Consider the following 16553-nt stretch of genomic DNA (forward strand, 5'->3'; position numbering starts at 1 on the left):
CAGACTAAGCTGGCATGAACATGCATATTGTGTTATAGGCTTATTACCTATGTGAAAGAGGTTTTCTTCCAGGATCTGTAGGTGGGTTGCACGCACCAACAAATTGAATTCGTTCCAATTTCACCCAGGTCTGGTCTGATGTACGGTAGAAACCTCCATGCTCTACCATCTGATCAAGATAAGAGTCTTGGTTAGAAAAGAGATGGACATACCATGTTGTTCCCTTTTGGGAAATACATTATATGTAAAACACAGGGAAAAGTAGAAAAAATTGAGAAAAAAGATAATTTTTTAATTAAATTCTTCAGTAAACACTTTACACCTTTTTTCACACTTTTCTATCCCATCTGCACATTAATACATTGCTTTTTTGTTTTGCAATTTAATCCTGATTCACAAAGAAAGTATTTTTTTTTCACTTATTAATACTTGCCTGTCTGATAAAGGATATGACCCTCTGTGTGCCATATTTATCCATATCTGGCAGGTTGATTTCATCACAGAAGAGTACCAGCCATTTTCCCAGTTGAACCGGAGCTAATACCACACCATTAGGTGTACGCCTATACTCACAATAGTGATCAAATGTTTTCAGTAGTAGTTCTGGAGTGGTAGCACTGGAGAAATTCAAGCCAACCACCTGGAAAGGCAAAAACAATTTAGGAAGAGGAAACGAAAGTAAGAACCAAAAATATCCTTCGCCTGCATAACATTTTAGAAAAAGCTGCAATCTGTTGTTGATGGTTGACTATTCCAAAATAAATATTCTAAGCTACGTGTATATTTTAAAAGTCTGGTTCTTGAAGAATGCGTTCCAATATAGATTTTATATATAACAAGGCCACATTAATTCATACTGTGGCAGTATTCTCCATCGGCTTATAATGTCCTTTAGAAATGATTTGGCTATTATAATTATAACCATTAATTATATATATTGTGTTAACTGAGCATGTAGAACAGGTCTTAACAGTCTTGAATCAGCAATATTTCCTCTTTCTGATTCTAATTCAGGGCGCTGATTTTACTTTAAAATCTTAACTGACTAATGATCAGTACATCTCAAAATCTATCCACTGAGATCATCAAGGGCATCCAATTTTCTGGAATGAAGTGAATGGAGCTCTGGATCAAGCTCTCAATTACTACTGGAATTAGTACTTTGTGATTAATGGACTATATTTCTCCTATTCTTTAACAGTTACTCACTAAAATATTTTCAAACATTCAGAATGGGGAAATACCTCCATATCAGGCAATGCCCTGAGTGCACTAAAGAGAGTCATGGTCTTTCCAGATCCTGGTGGGCCACAGAGTACCAGTGGTTTGTGCTCTGCAAGCCAAGTATACAGCAGTGCTTCATGGCGGACAGTGTCGAGCGTTGGCACAACAACATCAGGAGCTGCAACTTTGTGAGTCTCAACTTCGATTTGTGGGACCTTTGACTGCCATGGCACCCATTCACCAGTGATGGAGACCTACACAAAGAAAAAAGGACTTGCTACTTTCTGCCTTTGTTACCAAACAATTGAACTCTAACTGGAACTTTTAATTGTTCAAACATTAAGGAATGTCACCAATAAATCATCAAATTGAAAAGCCTTTTAAAATTATTTCACAAAAAATGTACATGGACATCTTCCAGTTCTGAGGAGGCATTATTTTCCGTGTAAAGGACATCTCATCAAGATAGCCACAAAATGACCAATGAAATGTATTTTTCTTTAGAATTATTACTTTCATACCACTTTATAGTGCTTAAGCAACAAATCCAGGAATGTGTGTTTTTTTGATACTAATTAATATCAAAACTTAATTTCATTAAATGCATGGTCTTAAATGCATGGTAAAATTAAGTAACAAATATTTTGCACATTGTTGCTAGGACTTTGGAACTACTTGTAATATGGTGTAGGTAGTCCTCGACCTACGATGGCAATAGGGACTGGAATACCTATCGCTAAGTGATTTGACTGTAAAGCAGGACTGTACTGATGAGCAAAGGTAATCCCTGCAGTTCCAGTTGCTGTTGTTAATCGAATCCCACGATCCTTAGGTGAAGCAACTTCCTGCCATCTAAGGCTGGAGAGGGTACGCAAGGAAGTGTGTGAGAGGCACAATGTAAGTCAGGGAGGGTGTGCAAGGGTGTGTAATAGGTGCAGATCGGGGACAGTGCCTGAGGATGCAGGGGAGAATTGGGGAAGATGTGTGAAGGAGGATTTGTGAGAGGGTGTATGAAAAGGAGGGTCTCTGGGGGTGCATGGGAGGCACACTGAAGGTTGAGGAGGCTGTGTGAAGAAGGAGTGACAAGGGTTGAGAAGGGTGTATGAGAATGTTAGGGAGTGCAGGAGTGTACAAGGAAGATTAGGGAAGGATGCATGAATAACTGGCATGAATGTGGAAGGGCTTGAAGAGGCTGCATGGTTGGGGAGACTTTCCCAGTGACTTGAGACTTCCCTACTGGCTTCCCCATTGACTTTTTGTGGATCACTACTATCAGTCATAAGTGCAAACCGGTGGCCAAGAGCCAAGATCACAATCATGTGACTGTGAGATGATGGGATGGCTGGAACTCCAAGAATTGGTCAAAAACCACTATTCACTCAGCACAGTCTTAACTTCAAATGGTTCGTTGAACAAAGTTCATAGGTAGAGGATTACCCATATATGATTTGTGGTACTGATTACATTTTTTTTCAAGTATTATAATCAGAACAGCAGTCACAGTAAGGTTGATCTTATAAAAAAAAAGGACCATAAGAATACAACTGTCTTTACCTCATAATCAATTATGGGTATATTTGGTGCACTAGGCAGGGGCACCGTTGTAATTCTTCTGATATATTCACCTAGCTCTGCTCTCATTTTCAGACGGCTGTCTCCAGAGAATGACCACAGGATTGCATACACTAGGTATCTCTGAAATGACAGTAAATCATTAGAATTGATGTGAGGAAACAGTATCGTATTTAAGAAACAAATGGAATCCAACAGCAAGAGTTTAAAAAGTCTGGTAATTTTATTGCCTCAGGATTAGTATTTTGGTGAGTGGGTGGGGTGGCAAACAAGAATTACCTGGATGTAGCGTTCTAGCTGATCTATTTGCATTGGGAAGTCTGGGTGGTTGGCATTATACTGTGCTACGTTGCGGCACGCTTGATGAAGCATGGAAAAGAGAGAACCGAGGCATCGTAGTCGGGTGAGATCCATTATGTGCTCCAGTTTAAAAGCATGTTCAAGTGCCTTTGTTACCAATCCATTAGATGTGAAGTATGGCTGCATAATTGTAGCTGCATCTCTTTGAATCTGTTTAATGAACCAGTTCAGTTACATTACAGCTTGAAATTACCGTATCAGAAAACAGAGTAAACAATTACTAATTTGTCTAGTGAGGTAAGAAAATCTAGACCCCCAGGTTTACCTGCAACATTGGAGATGCTGTTTCTTCACTTTCATCTTCTTTTCCCTTTCTCCTGCGTTGAGCTTCGTCTTCACCTTCATCTAGAGGAATACTTCTCAGTCGGGCCAAGAAATTATTGAAAATCATGTCAGTACTTAAAACATCCTCACTGAACCAAACCATGCCACATCGTGACACTGTGGCTAGAGTGGCATATTTCAAATCTTGAACTTCAAACATGATGCGCACCTATGGGAAAAACAAAAGAGTGGTTTCTGAAAACATTTAAACCAGACTTATGCTATCTGTTCAAAACACCCTTCTTCAACTACCCTCTTCTCCTTTTGAGTTTAAGGCAACCAAAAGGAAAGAATCAGAAAAAAATCTCTTGAAGGCCACTGCAGCAAACTCAGTTGGAAGAGCTTTGTTTCAAGATATTGGGAAGCCAAACTGCATGTACAGTACTTCAGACTGTACGTGCTAGAAGGACTGCAGACATTCTGAATGCACATTTACTCATTCCAGACATAGAATCTAAATATTCGCAATAGACATAGGCTAACTAGACACTGCCTAAGCCTCTCTCTCTTTATTAGATAAGAAACAGTATTGCAGGCCACTTTAGCTGACTGTGTTCAGCAGGTCAGCGGTTCAAATCTCACTGGCTCAAGGTTGACTCAGCCTTCCATCCTTCCGGGGTAGGTAAAATGAGGACCCAGGTTGTTGGGGGCAATGTAAAAATATATATATATATATATATATATATATATATATATATATATATATATATATATACACACACACACACACACACACACACACACACACACACACACACATACATACACATACATACATACATACATACATATATATACATTGCTTACTGGTGTACACCGCTTAGAGAGTGCTTGCACTTAAAGCGGTATATAAGTCTCATAAATAAATAAATAAACAGTAGGATCTTCCCACAGCCTCAGAATTAACTGGTTGAAATTTCTAAAGAAACCCTCTTTAGAAAGGTTATTTCAAGAACCTTGTTTATTTCCGTAGAAATGGGTAAAGGTTTTAAGCAGGAGTTTGAGATTAAAGTTTTTATTGATTTTGATATGTGTGTACTGATTAATTTGTGTAATTACTTGTGCCATATCTCTACAGGTAAGCCTCGTTTAAGGTCCACAACAGGGAGCTGAATCTTGGTCACTGAGTAAAGCCGTCATTAAGTAGGACATCACATGACCTCTTTGCTCAACAACTGCAATTTCAACACTTCTAGTTCTGGTCATTAAGTGATTTCATGAGTCATTAAGCCGTTAGAGCAGAGGTCCCCAATCTTTTGGGCACCAGGGACCGGTTACGTGGAGAGAGGTTTTTCTGTGGACCGGAGGAGGCATGGTTTTTTGTGCTGCCTGCATCCCACAGATGGGGCTTTGCTCGTTTGTGTGGCCCGGTTGCTGGCATGTCGCGGCCCAGTACCGGTCCACAGACTGGGGGTTGGGGACCCCTGAATTAGAGTCCCAGGTAAGGAGCATTGGAATGCCTGAGGGAAGACTCTGGGAGGCATGTTGCAGGTCATGTGAAAGTATCTCCCTGCTCATGAGCTAAAATTTCTCTCTGCTGAAATTCAAGCAAGAATACAGCTTGAGCTGGTAAGTATTTGTGCACAGCCTGTACCAGCCCTTCCAGGGCCTCTGCCATTAACAAGGTCTCCTATCCTCCTTACCTTACACACTACCTCCTTGCTCCAAGACTGTAAATCCATCATGGATGAAAATTCTGTCTCAATTTTGGCACAGAGTTTCCTTCAGCCAGTCCCCAGAAAATGGGGAATCCTCTTATCTCTGGGGGGCTGACTATAAATGCCCTGTGCTAATGCTAATGGACCTTTTTCAGCCAGTCTCCAGAAATCAGGGAGATTCCTCTTGGCAGATAGCAGCAGCTTGTGACCTTCCCTGCCAGTTTCCCCACTGACTTTCTGGAGAAGCCATCAGGGAAGATTACAAATGGCAATCACATGATTGCTGGATGCATGGCAAACAATTGTAAGTGTGAATGGGTTGCCAAGTGCCCCGATCATAATCATGTGCCTGTGGCAGCAGTACAACAGCTGTAACTTTGGGCATGGGTTGTAAGTCCCTTCATTCAATGCCACTGTTACTTCAAATGGTCAAATGATCATTAATGATTATAATCATTAATGATCATTCAAATGATCATTAAGCAAGGACTATCTGCATATAAATTGGGGAATAGTGTAGATTTCCCACATATATCATATAACTTGTATTCATAAATCTAGCTTTACAGATTTTAAATTACCATTTTTTACATGTTAAGTTGTAGCTGAACCGTAAAAAAGCAAATTGCAGCAGACTAGTAGCATCTTAGGACTGGAGTGGTTCACTTTTCTCTTTTTAATCAAATTATCAATGTTGCTTTCCCATGAGTTGGGTAGCTCTGAAATTACCTTTTTGTTTGGTGCTTTGATATTTGAAATTCAGATTTTCTTTCTAGGCAGAATACATCAGCATGCAGCTTGTACAAGAATTGAGTCAATATTCTGATACTATGTTGTTCAAATTTAGCTACAATAAATCACATGGAAATACCACCTTCAATATGAATTGACTGTAGATAGGCTTACATTTGGTGGAAGACTTAGACGTTCTCCATTTGGTAATGTCAGCAACTTGTTGTCATCTAGAACGGAATTCAAATTTTCAACCCACTCGGGATCAACATCTCCATCAAAGATAATCCACTGTCGTTTTTGTAGTTCCCCTCTCACATTATCTATAATTCTAAATAAGATGATAAGAATGTAGTATAAATTAGGCAAAATGTTGAATCAGTTTAAACACCTTATTTGGGAATCTTTATATTCACTTTCACCACATCTTATATATTTCACACTTACTTTCTCAGGACATGGGTAAACAACCCATCTGTCCACTCTCTGGTGTTGGGATCCAAAGTTCCGTAGAGATGGTCTTTGCTGATAGCTTTGGGATCAATTATATGTGCAACACCTTCCACCCCTTCTAGTCTCTCCAGAGCTTTTAAAAGTACTCTCCAAGCCATGCTCTTTCCACTTCCAGAAGGACCGACCATCATCAAGCCATGGTTGATCTGAGTAATTTGATAGAGCTGAAGAACCTATAAAAAGGAGTAGAATGGGAGAAGAGCTTTAATCTAGAAAGACAAGTTATAATAATCTTGTTTAAATTTTTAGAGGACTATTTACAACCAAATCTCATAGGATTTTATATTACATTGTCAATAACAGTTGAAAAGCCACACCTTTTCCACCCACATGCTACCAATATCTTCTCCGTCACCATATGTGAGGTACATTTCCTGACAGACTTTCTTAAGTTCTTCTCTCAGTGCAGTCATTTCTCCTCGGTGATACTGAATGCCAGGGAAAACATCTGACAAGAGACTGAAAAGCAGCGGTATATCTTCTGCAACCAGTTTTGGTACCATAGTTTCACAGACACTCTGGATCAGAATCTACATGGGAAAAACATTTATTAGACAAACTAAGAAGCAAAGCAGTTATTTAATAGTGCAGGATTCAAAGACTGGATATAGTAGAGTTACTATACTGAAGTTTAAACTGGACATTATATTTTCCTTGTTTTTTTTTAAGATAACTTGAGATACTATCAAATACTATTTGTGTGGTGGTTGGTCCAGATGCATTTTTGTTTAAACAAATTACTGTGATTGTTACTAACTGATTAACTTAACATTTATAGTAGTCCAGAACGTTAAGAATACAAATAGTAGCTATGCAAAAATGGAATCTGTTTCAAGTGGAAAACAATAATGGGCTCTTCTAGTCATTTTGGAAATTTTCATATATAGGCCAGCTACTTTATATTTGAGGTGTGTAAAGTTCAAAACTAAGCCTGAAACATTTCAAACACATAACAGTTGTTCTGCACTCCAATCTGGGTGTTTTGAATTCAAAATGAATTGAACCTGAAATGTTATGCACACTTGTACTGAATACCAATGACATTAAAAAAAATCCAAATTAATTCAAAATCCTTTCATGTTTTTGCATTTAAGGATCTGTCTTATATAACTGTAGAGTGCATTAACTACACCATATAAAGTATACAGCATACCTCCTGTTCTGGTAAATTTTCAGCAATTTCTCCTTCATCAACAACTTCACCACGCTCTTCCTTCTCTCGTTTTATTCTCTGAATCCTTTCTCTCTTCACATTGCCCGCACTGATCAGTACACTTTTCAAAGCTCTCAAGCCAAAATCATAATGGCTTTGGGAGGAGAGCTGCTCATCACACAGTCTACGGATATAAAGATGTCACTCTCACAACTATGTTTAAATAAAAACATTGGCTGTAGAGATGAAGACACATTATTATCACATTCTAGAACATTACTTCACAATGTTTCAGCTGTTTTATTAAGTAGGTCAGACACCTTCATTTGCCCTTAGAAAATACATAGCAATGTGGGTGATTAGTTAGCAGTTTTGAGCTATCTACATATAATAAAATAATAAGAATGGTAACTATAGTAATGCCAACATCTGATTTAACATAATGATCCAAGAATAAAGTATCCTACATCCTTCTGTTAACAATGATACTTACTTAAAGAAGGGGACAATCTTGTTGGCAAGCACTTCAGCTGTCCGAAATCCTTGGGAATACAACATAACCTGAGCAATCAGTTGACGGTCAGGTTTTGTCATGGCCAAACTACGGAATAATTTCTTCAAGTTGTCTGGAAGATTTGATCGACCAGCATAGCCAGGGTTCATTGTGATGAAGATTGCCATATCTGGACTCACTTTCACTTGTTTGTTTAGCAATTCACAGGTAATGGGGGCAGCAGCTGAAAGCAAGCATCTGTCAGTAAGTATACTTTTCACCTCTTCACCTTCCAAGAACTGACAGAAAAGGAATTCAGAAAGGTTGGGGGAGACTACTGATATGTGTATGTATATGTATATTTTATATATATTTTATTTTATTTTCATGACCTCTATGGCTGGATATCTCATATAATGACTTTAGACAGCTCACAACAACTGATAAAACATAGTTAAAAACATATACTTCATCCAGATACCAGACCAAACATCCTCACAGCTCAAGGTCCAAGGCATGGAGGAAAAGCCAGGTGTTCACAGCCCTCCAGAAGGCTAAAAGGTAAGGATCCCTGTGGTGGGTGGGAGGGTGTTTAAGGTATGATTAAATAGCAACATATAAGGGAGGGGACCTGGAGTGCATCAACCCTATTCAACCTATTTGGAAGGGCATATACTCTCAGGGAGAAGCAGTCCCATAAGTAACCTGGTCCTGTGCCACATAGGGTTAGGGAAGCAACTAGAAGCCAATGAAGCTCACATAGCATAGGTGGGATAGGCAAAACTAGAAGCCAATGAAGCTCACTCAGGTGGGATAGGCAAAACTGTAAATGCCGCTGCATGGGCAGCCCCACCTAAATTGCATTGTAGTAATCATAATGGAAGGTGATTAAGGCATGGGTGACTGTGAGAAATGTATACCCTTAGAAAGACAATGATATAGTAAATACAAAGGGAACAGCTAACTAATTTGATATAGTTTGGATATATGCTTGTTTAAGTAACCTTAGTCCATGTTTTTTCTATATTTAGAAGGAAAAAAACCCATCAGTTTGTTTTCTGGTTATCTTTTATAACTTGGTGACATTTCTACAAGTCTATTTGGAAAGCAGAGTGGCCTGTGCTGTCTGTTTCGAAACTGGATTCTCTTTTTTTGTCCCCATAGTTCTATGCAAGGTCCATCCCAGGCTGTTCACAAATCTGAATGGTTTCCAGAATATACATCTCCTTAGATTTGTGGGGAAGATTGTAGTGGCTTTTTTCTTTTCCATTTTCTAAGATTTTTTTTTGGGGGGGGGGGGTGTCTTTTTTTCTTTTTCTCTCTCTAGATGATCTTATAGTTTCCTTTCTTTTTTCTCTCCCTACATAACACTTTTTCTTGAATGTTACCCCTTTTCACAAAAGTTTTATAGTTATATTGCTATATTACATTATATTACAAACCAATAAGGTTTTTAAAGATTAACTGTAGTGTTTCAAAAAATGTAATTATATTTCATAAAATAATAACAGTATTGAAATACAGAAATTATATACTTGAAAAACTCTAAAGCACTGGAAAATAGCTTTTTTTAAAAAAAAAAAATACATACATTTGTCATAGCTTGGATTTGAATGTTCTCGCAAGGCTTCCTGAATACACTGGACTTGCTGAGAAACAGCAGAAAGCATTCGTTCTTCAAGTCTGTTAAACTCATCAAAACATCCCCATGCACCTACTTGACAGAGGCCCACAAAGATGCGGCCCATTGCCTAAAGAGATAAAGAGAAAAGAAACATGTATATATGAAATTGAAAAGGAACTGTAAGCTATTGTAACTCATCATCTATAAAATTGGGAATTTCCCCCCTGGTTTTTAAGAGATAAAATCACTATAAAGTCTGAGTCTTTTGTTAAACATTATAGACACATATTGCAACTTTCCTTTTGCTAAAATTTAGGCTCATAATAGATAACTGGATGCAATATCCTGTTTGTTATTTTGGATTCTAGGATACAATTGCAATTGTAGCTGTTGTACCAGCCTCCCTGCTGTATAGCATTTTCCCTCCCTGAACTTCTAAACTCTATGGCTTGATTGGTGGTATTCTCCAGGATTTTGGTCCTGATGGACTTCAACTTGTTTTTCCAGGAATAGAATCAGAGGTAGCTTTGAAGTTCATGGCCACCATGACAGATATGGATCTGACCAGGTCATCAAGGGCTTGATGCACAACGGTGCTCATGCTTTGAATTTGGTTTTCCAGCTGGAGCATGGAAGTGGGATCTGGAATTAAGAGATTCTGCCATCATTCTGTCACGGACTGATTAGTTCCTGATCACCCTGGAGCATTCCAGAGCTGCTCCTTGCCACAGGACTGCAGAACCTATTTCACGGATATATTCCTGGTGCTTGGTGGACCCTATTGGATTTCAAAGAGTGCTCAGGAGTTAAGGTTTGGTACACAGTTCAGTTGATGCCTTGTTGCAGTTTGGAATGGAAGGGCAGCTGGACTAAATCAAGCCTATATAGTCTCTCTTCTCCCATGTACTCCACCTTTGAAAAAACACCTGAAAGCTGCAGTTGTACCATAATGCAACAATAAAAGCCATTACAGGCATGTAATTCTTACTTTTTTCAGTACACTCAATGTTACTTTGTGGCTTTGTGAACTGCACTGGCTCCCATCAGATTTTTGGCATAATTCAATGTGTTGGTTGCTACCTTTAAAGCTCTTCATGGTATATGACTGGAATATTTAAGAGGCTCATTCTCCACTTGTCTGTATCTATCCTACTTTGGAGAGGATGCAGTGATGGAGTGTGGGATTGTCGGGGAGGATGCAAGGGGTTGCATGTGAGATGTGGCACATGTTGGGAGGTGTGAGAAGATGTATTTGAGGCATGGTCAAGCCTGCTTGAAAAGTGCGAGTCAGGGAGGACGTGCAACAGGCTGCAAGAGGTATTGTGCGGGTCAGGGAAAGTGCCTGAATATGTGAGGTGGGTGAGTGCTATATGGTCCAAGTGCAGAGAAGCTGGGGAGGATATATGGGTTGGGATCCTAATCCTATACAATGAAAAAACAAGAATGACATGTGATGATCCTTCCAAGCTGTTTCCACAGCTGTAGACAGAATCTTGCAAAATTGAAGCACTTTACTATCTGCATCTACCATATACTCTGAGAACTATCAGGGAGGGTAACCCTCTTTCTTCACACAAAATATCTGGGCTACATTGTCTCTCAATGCACTTCCTCTATTCTGGGAATCCATCCTAACACATTCCATCATATCCAGTGACTTGTGATCTTCCCTGCCGGCTTCCCCAGTGACTTTCTGGGGAAACCAGCAGAAAAGGACACAAATAGCAATCACCTGATTGTAGGGTGTCTGGTAACCAGTCATAAGTGAGAACAAGTTGCCAAGTACCCAGATTATGATCATATGATTACAAGGGTGCTGGGGCAGCTGGAACTCTGAGGACTGGTCATAATCACCATTCGTTCAGCACCATCATAACTTGGAATGGTCACTGATCAAATGATTGTAGGTTGATGTATATCTGTAAATCAAAAAATGAACAAATAAAACTGGCTGGGATTGTTGCTCCTTTCCAACAATTCATGTGACTTAAAAATATAAATTATATTGTTTGGAGTTCATTTTATTTTCTAAAAGTGGGTTATTTTGAATTTAATTTTCAAATTAACAAGATTGGAAATTGTGGAGAGATGACTTAATTAATCTGAATCACTGAGGGCTTTACAGTTAGCCTATCATGTAAACATTATAGTATTGCTAGATTTATGCAAAAACAACTAGTACTTTTGAGCTAGAAATACAACTCAAAGCTTTTCTAAAATAATCTAATTATAGATGGAAATGCTATACCTGGAAATCAAATGTTTCATCACAGTTGAAAACAAGAACAAATCGCCCAAGCTGGTGTCCAAGAGCTTTAACAGATTCTGTTTTACCAGTTCCAGCAGGCCCTGTTTAGATGCAAAAGAGGCAGATTATTTCTGCTCTAGAATAGCAGCATAATCTTGACAGGAAAGAATGTATGAGCAACAACTTACCAAATGGAGATCCTCCCAGCCTAGCCTCTAAAGCTTGTGTCATTGTCAGGTAACAACGATCAGTGAGGGGAGTCTGCACCAGTTTATCTTGGACTCCAAGGTACTCAAAGCCATAGTTGAATTTGGCATTAGCCATCTGAATGGATAGTTGCTGCAGTACGTCAGTTTGTTTAGGATCAAAGTAGAACCTCATCTGGCTCAACCAATCAAATGATTTGGAGTTGTCAATTTTGCTCTTGATCAATGATCTTGTAACATCTCTTTGGTGAACCAATTCGGTGATCTTTTGAAAAAGCAATAAATTAATCTTGGTATGTGTACATAATTGAAACTTTATTAGCTCATGAAATGCACATGTAAAATTCACATGAATATCTGGCCAAAAGGCAATTAGTTAAGATTATGACTTACCAGGTGTTCCAGTTTTCTTCTGCGGAGAGGAGGCTGCTCCATCAATACAGAATCTGCAAGCACATTCAGCGTTGCTTCGACATTGGTTAGCACAGATTGCAGAGGCGTACTATCACCGCCTCCGCCTATGCTGTTCAAAGCAGACTCCACATTTTCTGACCAGGCAATCTGAGCTGAAAGGACAACAAGCTGGGCCTAGAGAATTTTTTTTAAAAAAATAAAATAAAGTGTTATCAGATATTTTGGCTTCCTTTCTCTCAAAGCATTTTATCTTATTATAATGCTGAAAACAGAATAAAAAAACAATACCTGGTATTTGTCAATCCATGAGATGTAGGTAGCTGGATCAATTGAAGTTGCTTTGCCAAAGATCTCAATTTCTGTTTCAGACTCGGCAAGAAGTTTGGCAAGTGTTACCCTCATTTCTTTTTCAACAAGTGTGAGCCACTCATTGATCTTGGGATGCTCAGTGATTGACACAGGAGTTTTGAATATCACCTGGAAACAGAAAGGTAAGTTTGTTATTGTTTTTAAGAGAAAAATGTTTTATGCCACCTGATCCAGAAAACACATTTATACCTCTTCTCCCTCACGTGATGATATGCCCAGAACAACAGAGCTGTCTTCATTGAGGATAATGCTTGACACACCAGCAAACATCTTCTTGAAATGTTTCTGCAGTTTGGCTACATTTTTGCTGTTTCCAATGATTTCAAGCAAATCTTCATCCCCAACAAAATAGAACCTAAAAAATAAAGTTCAGTATTTCAATAAATCCGCACATCAGAACAATGAAGCCATCTGTGATTTTTCTTTGCAAATTGATCAATCAAAGAAAAAGAAAAACTTAAACTGTTGCTTACTGAATTGAGAGGTCATTTACACTTATGTAGATGGACAATTAATTCTGAACTAAATTGCTTACCGAGGGAAAGAAGCTCTCTCTCTCTCCAGATATTCTCCCAAAGCTTTTTGGATCTTTCCAAGCAAGTCTGCTAATCTTTCCAGAGATCTCTGTACCCCCTGAATATTTAGAACATCCATCACCAAGGGAGATTTTGATACCTTTTTCATGAGAGCCAGAAATTCTGTGCTGATGCTGAAAAGCCAAGAGGAGAGAATGCTGATGCACGAGAAAGATAATATCTTCCACTTTATTTACTTATATTTTTATATTGCTGAATCTGCCAAGGACTCAGAATATTTAACAAATGATCATCATGATGTAATATAAATTACGCCATCTACAGTAAGTAAACTAAAATTAAAATAATTGGATCTAAAAATGCAGGCAGTCTTATCAATAGGGACCGTCAACTCTGTTGTTAAGCAGTGTGGTCATTAAATGTGATGTCAAGTGACTGCACTAACTACCTCAGTTCAGGTTGTGGTCTTTGAGTGTGATGTCACATGACTGCAATTTGCAACTTCCTGCAGGCTTCCCCGTTGATTTTGCTTGGTGAAGCCTGCTCTGAAGGTCGCAAATGGTAACCACATGACCCACAGATACTGCAACCATCATAAATATACAGTGGTTGCCAAGTGCCTAAACTGGGATCATGTGAGCTATAAATCTCTATTTTCATCATAAGTTCAGTCACTGAATGAGTTTTCGATAAGTAAGCACTACCCATTGTTACATAAACCTGATTGAACACTAACAACTGATAACTGATCTAAGGAGAGGCTGGTCTATAGAAATTAGCACATAATAAAAAAAACCAGGATTCCCCGATATCATAGATGCCAGGAACAACCAGTAGCCTCTTCTGGGATAATTCCACAGAAGTTGTACAGGATTATATAGGATGATGAAAATACAATTCTGCAAATACCTAGGTATCAAGACACTTAGGATTTTATAGCTCAAAGTCAGAATTTTCAACTGCACTCAGAAACTTATTGGTAGCTAAGACAGGTTCTACAATACCAGTGTTATATATATTCCTGTAGCCAACACCAGGAACCATTTTATACCAGTTCCAGTTTCCAAGTGGACTTTATAGGGAACTATGTAGAGATCATTGCAATGGTGATATAATTACTAATGTTGAACTGTTCCCTAAAAACTCCAAAACTAAATACAATATTAACCTTCTCATAATTACATCCAAAACTGGGGTCAGCAGATTACCTTTGGAACCTTTGGGTTTCAACTGGCAGCAGATGTTTGATATCAGCACTACCTGTGAAGATGCCTTCCAAGTAAACCCATCGCCTCTGGACATCAATCCAGACATCAAACAGTGCCATAATTCGATTCAGTTTGTCTTCCCAGCTAAGAGCATCTTCTTCAAATACCTAAAATAAATAATAAGTTTCAATTATTGAAACAAATTCACAGTAGGTTGAAAGTACTAATTAAGGCATCTATTAATTTATGAGTCACAATAAAAAAATTATTCAGTAAAAGTATTGATTATATTTCCATAAAGACCACAATGTGATATACAATAAAATATAATAAACAAATGTTAAACCTTTTTAAAAGTTTATTCAAGCCAGAAATTAGAATGTTAACAGCCAAAATAATTTAATTGTTTTTTTAAAATATGCAGTGCTTTTGCTATATTTTTATTAAACAGGCTCTGCAAATGATGGTGTTTCTCAAAAAGGCTTCTTACAGATCTTAAAAACCAGGCAGACTAGTGACACAAGCAGATATTCAGATAGCTGGGCAATAAAACCATCCATGTTGTGAACTGTGATTGGAAACAATTGTCTGTCATTCCTGTGAGTAGCCTAGCTGCCACATTTTATTGCTATTGGGTCCTCTGGATATTCTGCCGATGATCATAATTTATAGATAGTTTTGTATAGAAGCTTGCTTGTTAAACTTTTTCAAGAATAAACTGAAGCATGGTTTAACCATATACTATTCAAAAATACTGCAATACAGAAAAGATAAAATAAATGTATAGTCATTACCTTGTAGTATGGAGAAAGCTTCATTGCAGATACACTGTTGATGTGCTCTTTGACCTTGTTGAAGAGGTCATCCCAACCACGAATCAAACGGCATTTGTTTTGATAGTTAACCAAGTCCAACTCATAGGTATTCCATACTTCACGTATCTTTAAACAAAGAAAGTAACAATGAGATTTAGAGCTTACGGTATTAAAGACGATGAAACATCTGTACAAAATCTTGTTACAAAGTACAATCAATTTGTATTTTTGTTAAAATCACTAGAATATAAATTGGAAAATCTATGAAATGACATAGATATTAAAAATGAATTGCTACCTGTTTCAAGAATTCTTCCAGTGCCATCTCTCCTTGTGCCACAAGTAGCACATCCTTCACAATCAATTCATTCTTCTGCAAGTCCACATCCCAAATCTGCCCAAGAGTTAGTTCAGAAACTACCCAATTGACATGTAGCCTCTTCATCAGTTGTTTCCAGTGACGATCTTTAAGAGCTTCTGACTTTAGCTCAATCACCAACATGTTTATCTGGAAGGAAAAAACAAAGTATAAAATTGTTCTTTTAAAATCAACATACTGCTATATTCAAATAGTTTTCAAAAGCAAACTTACCTTCATGTAACCCTTCAGAAGTCTCTGAACATATTCATAGGATGCATACTGACGTAGCCGAGCAGGAAAATTTTTCAGCTGGTTTAGTAAGCCATCTAAACTTTGTCGAAGCTATTGAAACAAGAACAATTTGGAAAAATTGCAAATCTTGAAGTCTATTAATCTATGAATGTTAATATATGCTTTATTACATACTTATTAACATATTTTAAACTAAAGGAATCCTTTATTTGAGATGCTGACCAGCTGTATACTTATTATGGCTTGCAAATATAAATGATGATATTAATTCACTGTAAAATTTCTTGGCCTTATTTGGTCTTTATTCTAACCCTATTTATATGATTGTTATCTAGTAGTGTAAAACTGATAGAAAGTAGATATACCAAACCAATTTTCCAAATCTACTCTGGAGTCTTGGGGGACTTTGCAAGACTAGGGCACACTAAAGTTGTAGCTTAAAAAGCCTTTAAAATTGCATCTGGTTTTTTCCCCCTTAGTTAAAATTAACT

At 37.9% G+C, this 16553-nt stretch overlaps 1 protein-coding gene across 2 annotated transcripts in view; it reads right to left on the reverse strand.

The window, feature by feature from the left end:
* Positions 1–16553, reverse strand: part of DYNC1H1 (dynein cytoplasmic 1 heavy chain 1) — a 63773-nt gene that overhangs the window by 25977 nt on the left and 21243 nt on the right. For both annotated transcript variants that reach the window (XM_039364814.1, XM_039364813.1), the window contains exons 19-40: positions 16042–16152; positions 15748–15957; positions 15429–15575; positions 14635–14801; positions 13426–13599; positions 13080–13245; positions 12810–12998; positions 12501–12695; positions 12090–12372; positions 11902–12002; positions 9621–9780; positions 8030–8273; positions 7537–7720; positions 6701–6913; positions 6318–6556; positions 6045–6201; positions 3422–3649; positions 3076–3306; positions 2779–2919; positions 1245–1478; positions 434–640; positions 48–169 (exon numbers count right to left, since the gene is read on the reverse strand). In XM_039364814.1, the coding sequence (XP_039220748.1) occupies positions 48–169; positions 434–640; positions 1245–1478; positions 2779–2919; positions 3076–3306; positions 3422–3649; positions 6045–6201; positions 6318–6556; positions 6701–6913; positions 7537–7720; positions 8030–8273; positions 9621–9780; positions 11902–12002; positions 12090–12372; positions 12501–12695; positions 12810–12998; positions 13080–13245; positions 13426–13599; positions 14635–14801; positions 15429–15575; positions 15748–15957; positions 16042–16152 (4103 nt within the window). The remainder of the gene's footprint in view (positions 1–47; positions 170–433; positions 641–1244; positions 1479–2778; positions 2920–3075; positions 3307–3421; positions 3650–6044; positions 6202–6317; positions 6557–6700; positions 6914–7536; positions 7721–8029; positions 8274–9620; positions 9781–11901; positions 12003–12089; positions 12373–12500; positions 12696–12809; positions 12999–13079; positions 13246–13425; positions 13600–14634; positions 14802–15428; positions 15576–15747; positions 15958–16041; positions 16153–16553) is intronic.

Source organism: Crotalus tigris, unplaced genomic scaffold (genome assembly GCF_016545835.1).
Source record: "Crotalus tigris isolate CLP2741 ecotype Arizona unplaced genomic scaffold, ASM1654583v1 scf7180000019856.1557650, whole genome shotgun sequence".
Taxonomy (NCBI): Eukaryota; Metazoa; Chordata; class Lepidosauria; order Squamata; family Viperidae; genus Crotalus; species Crotalus tigris.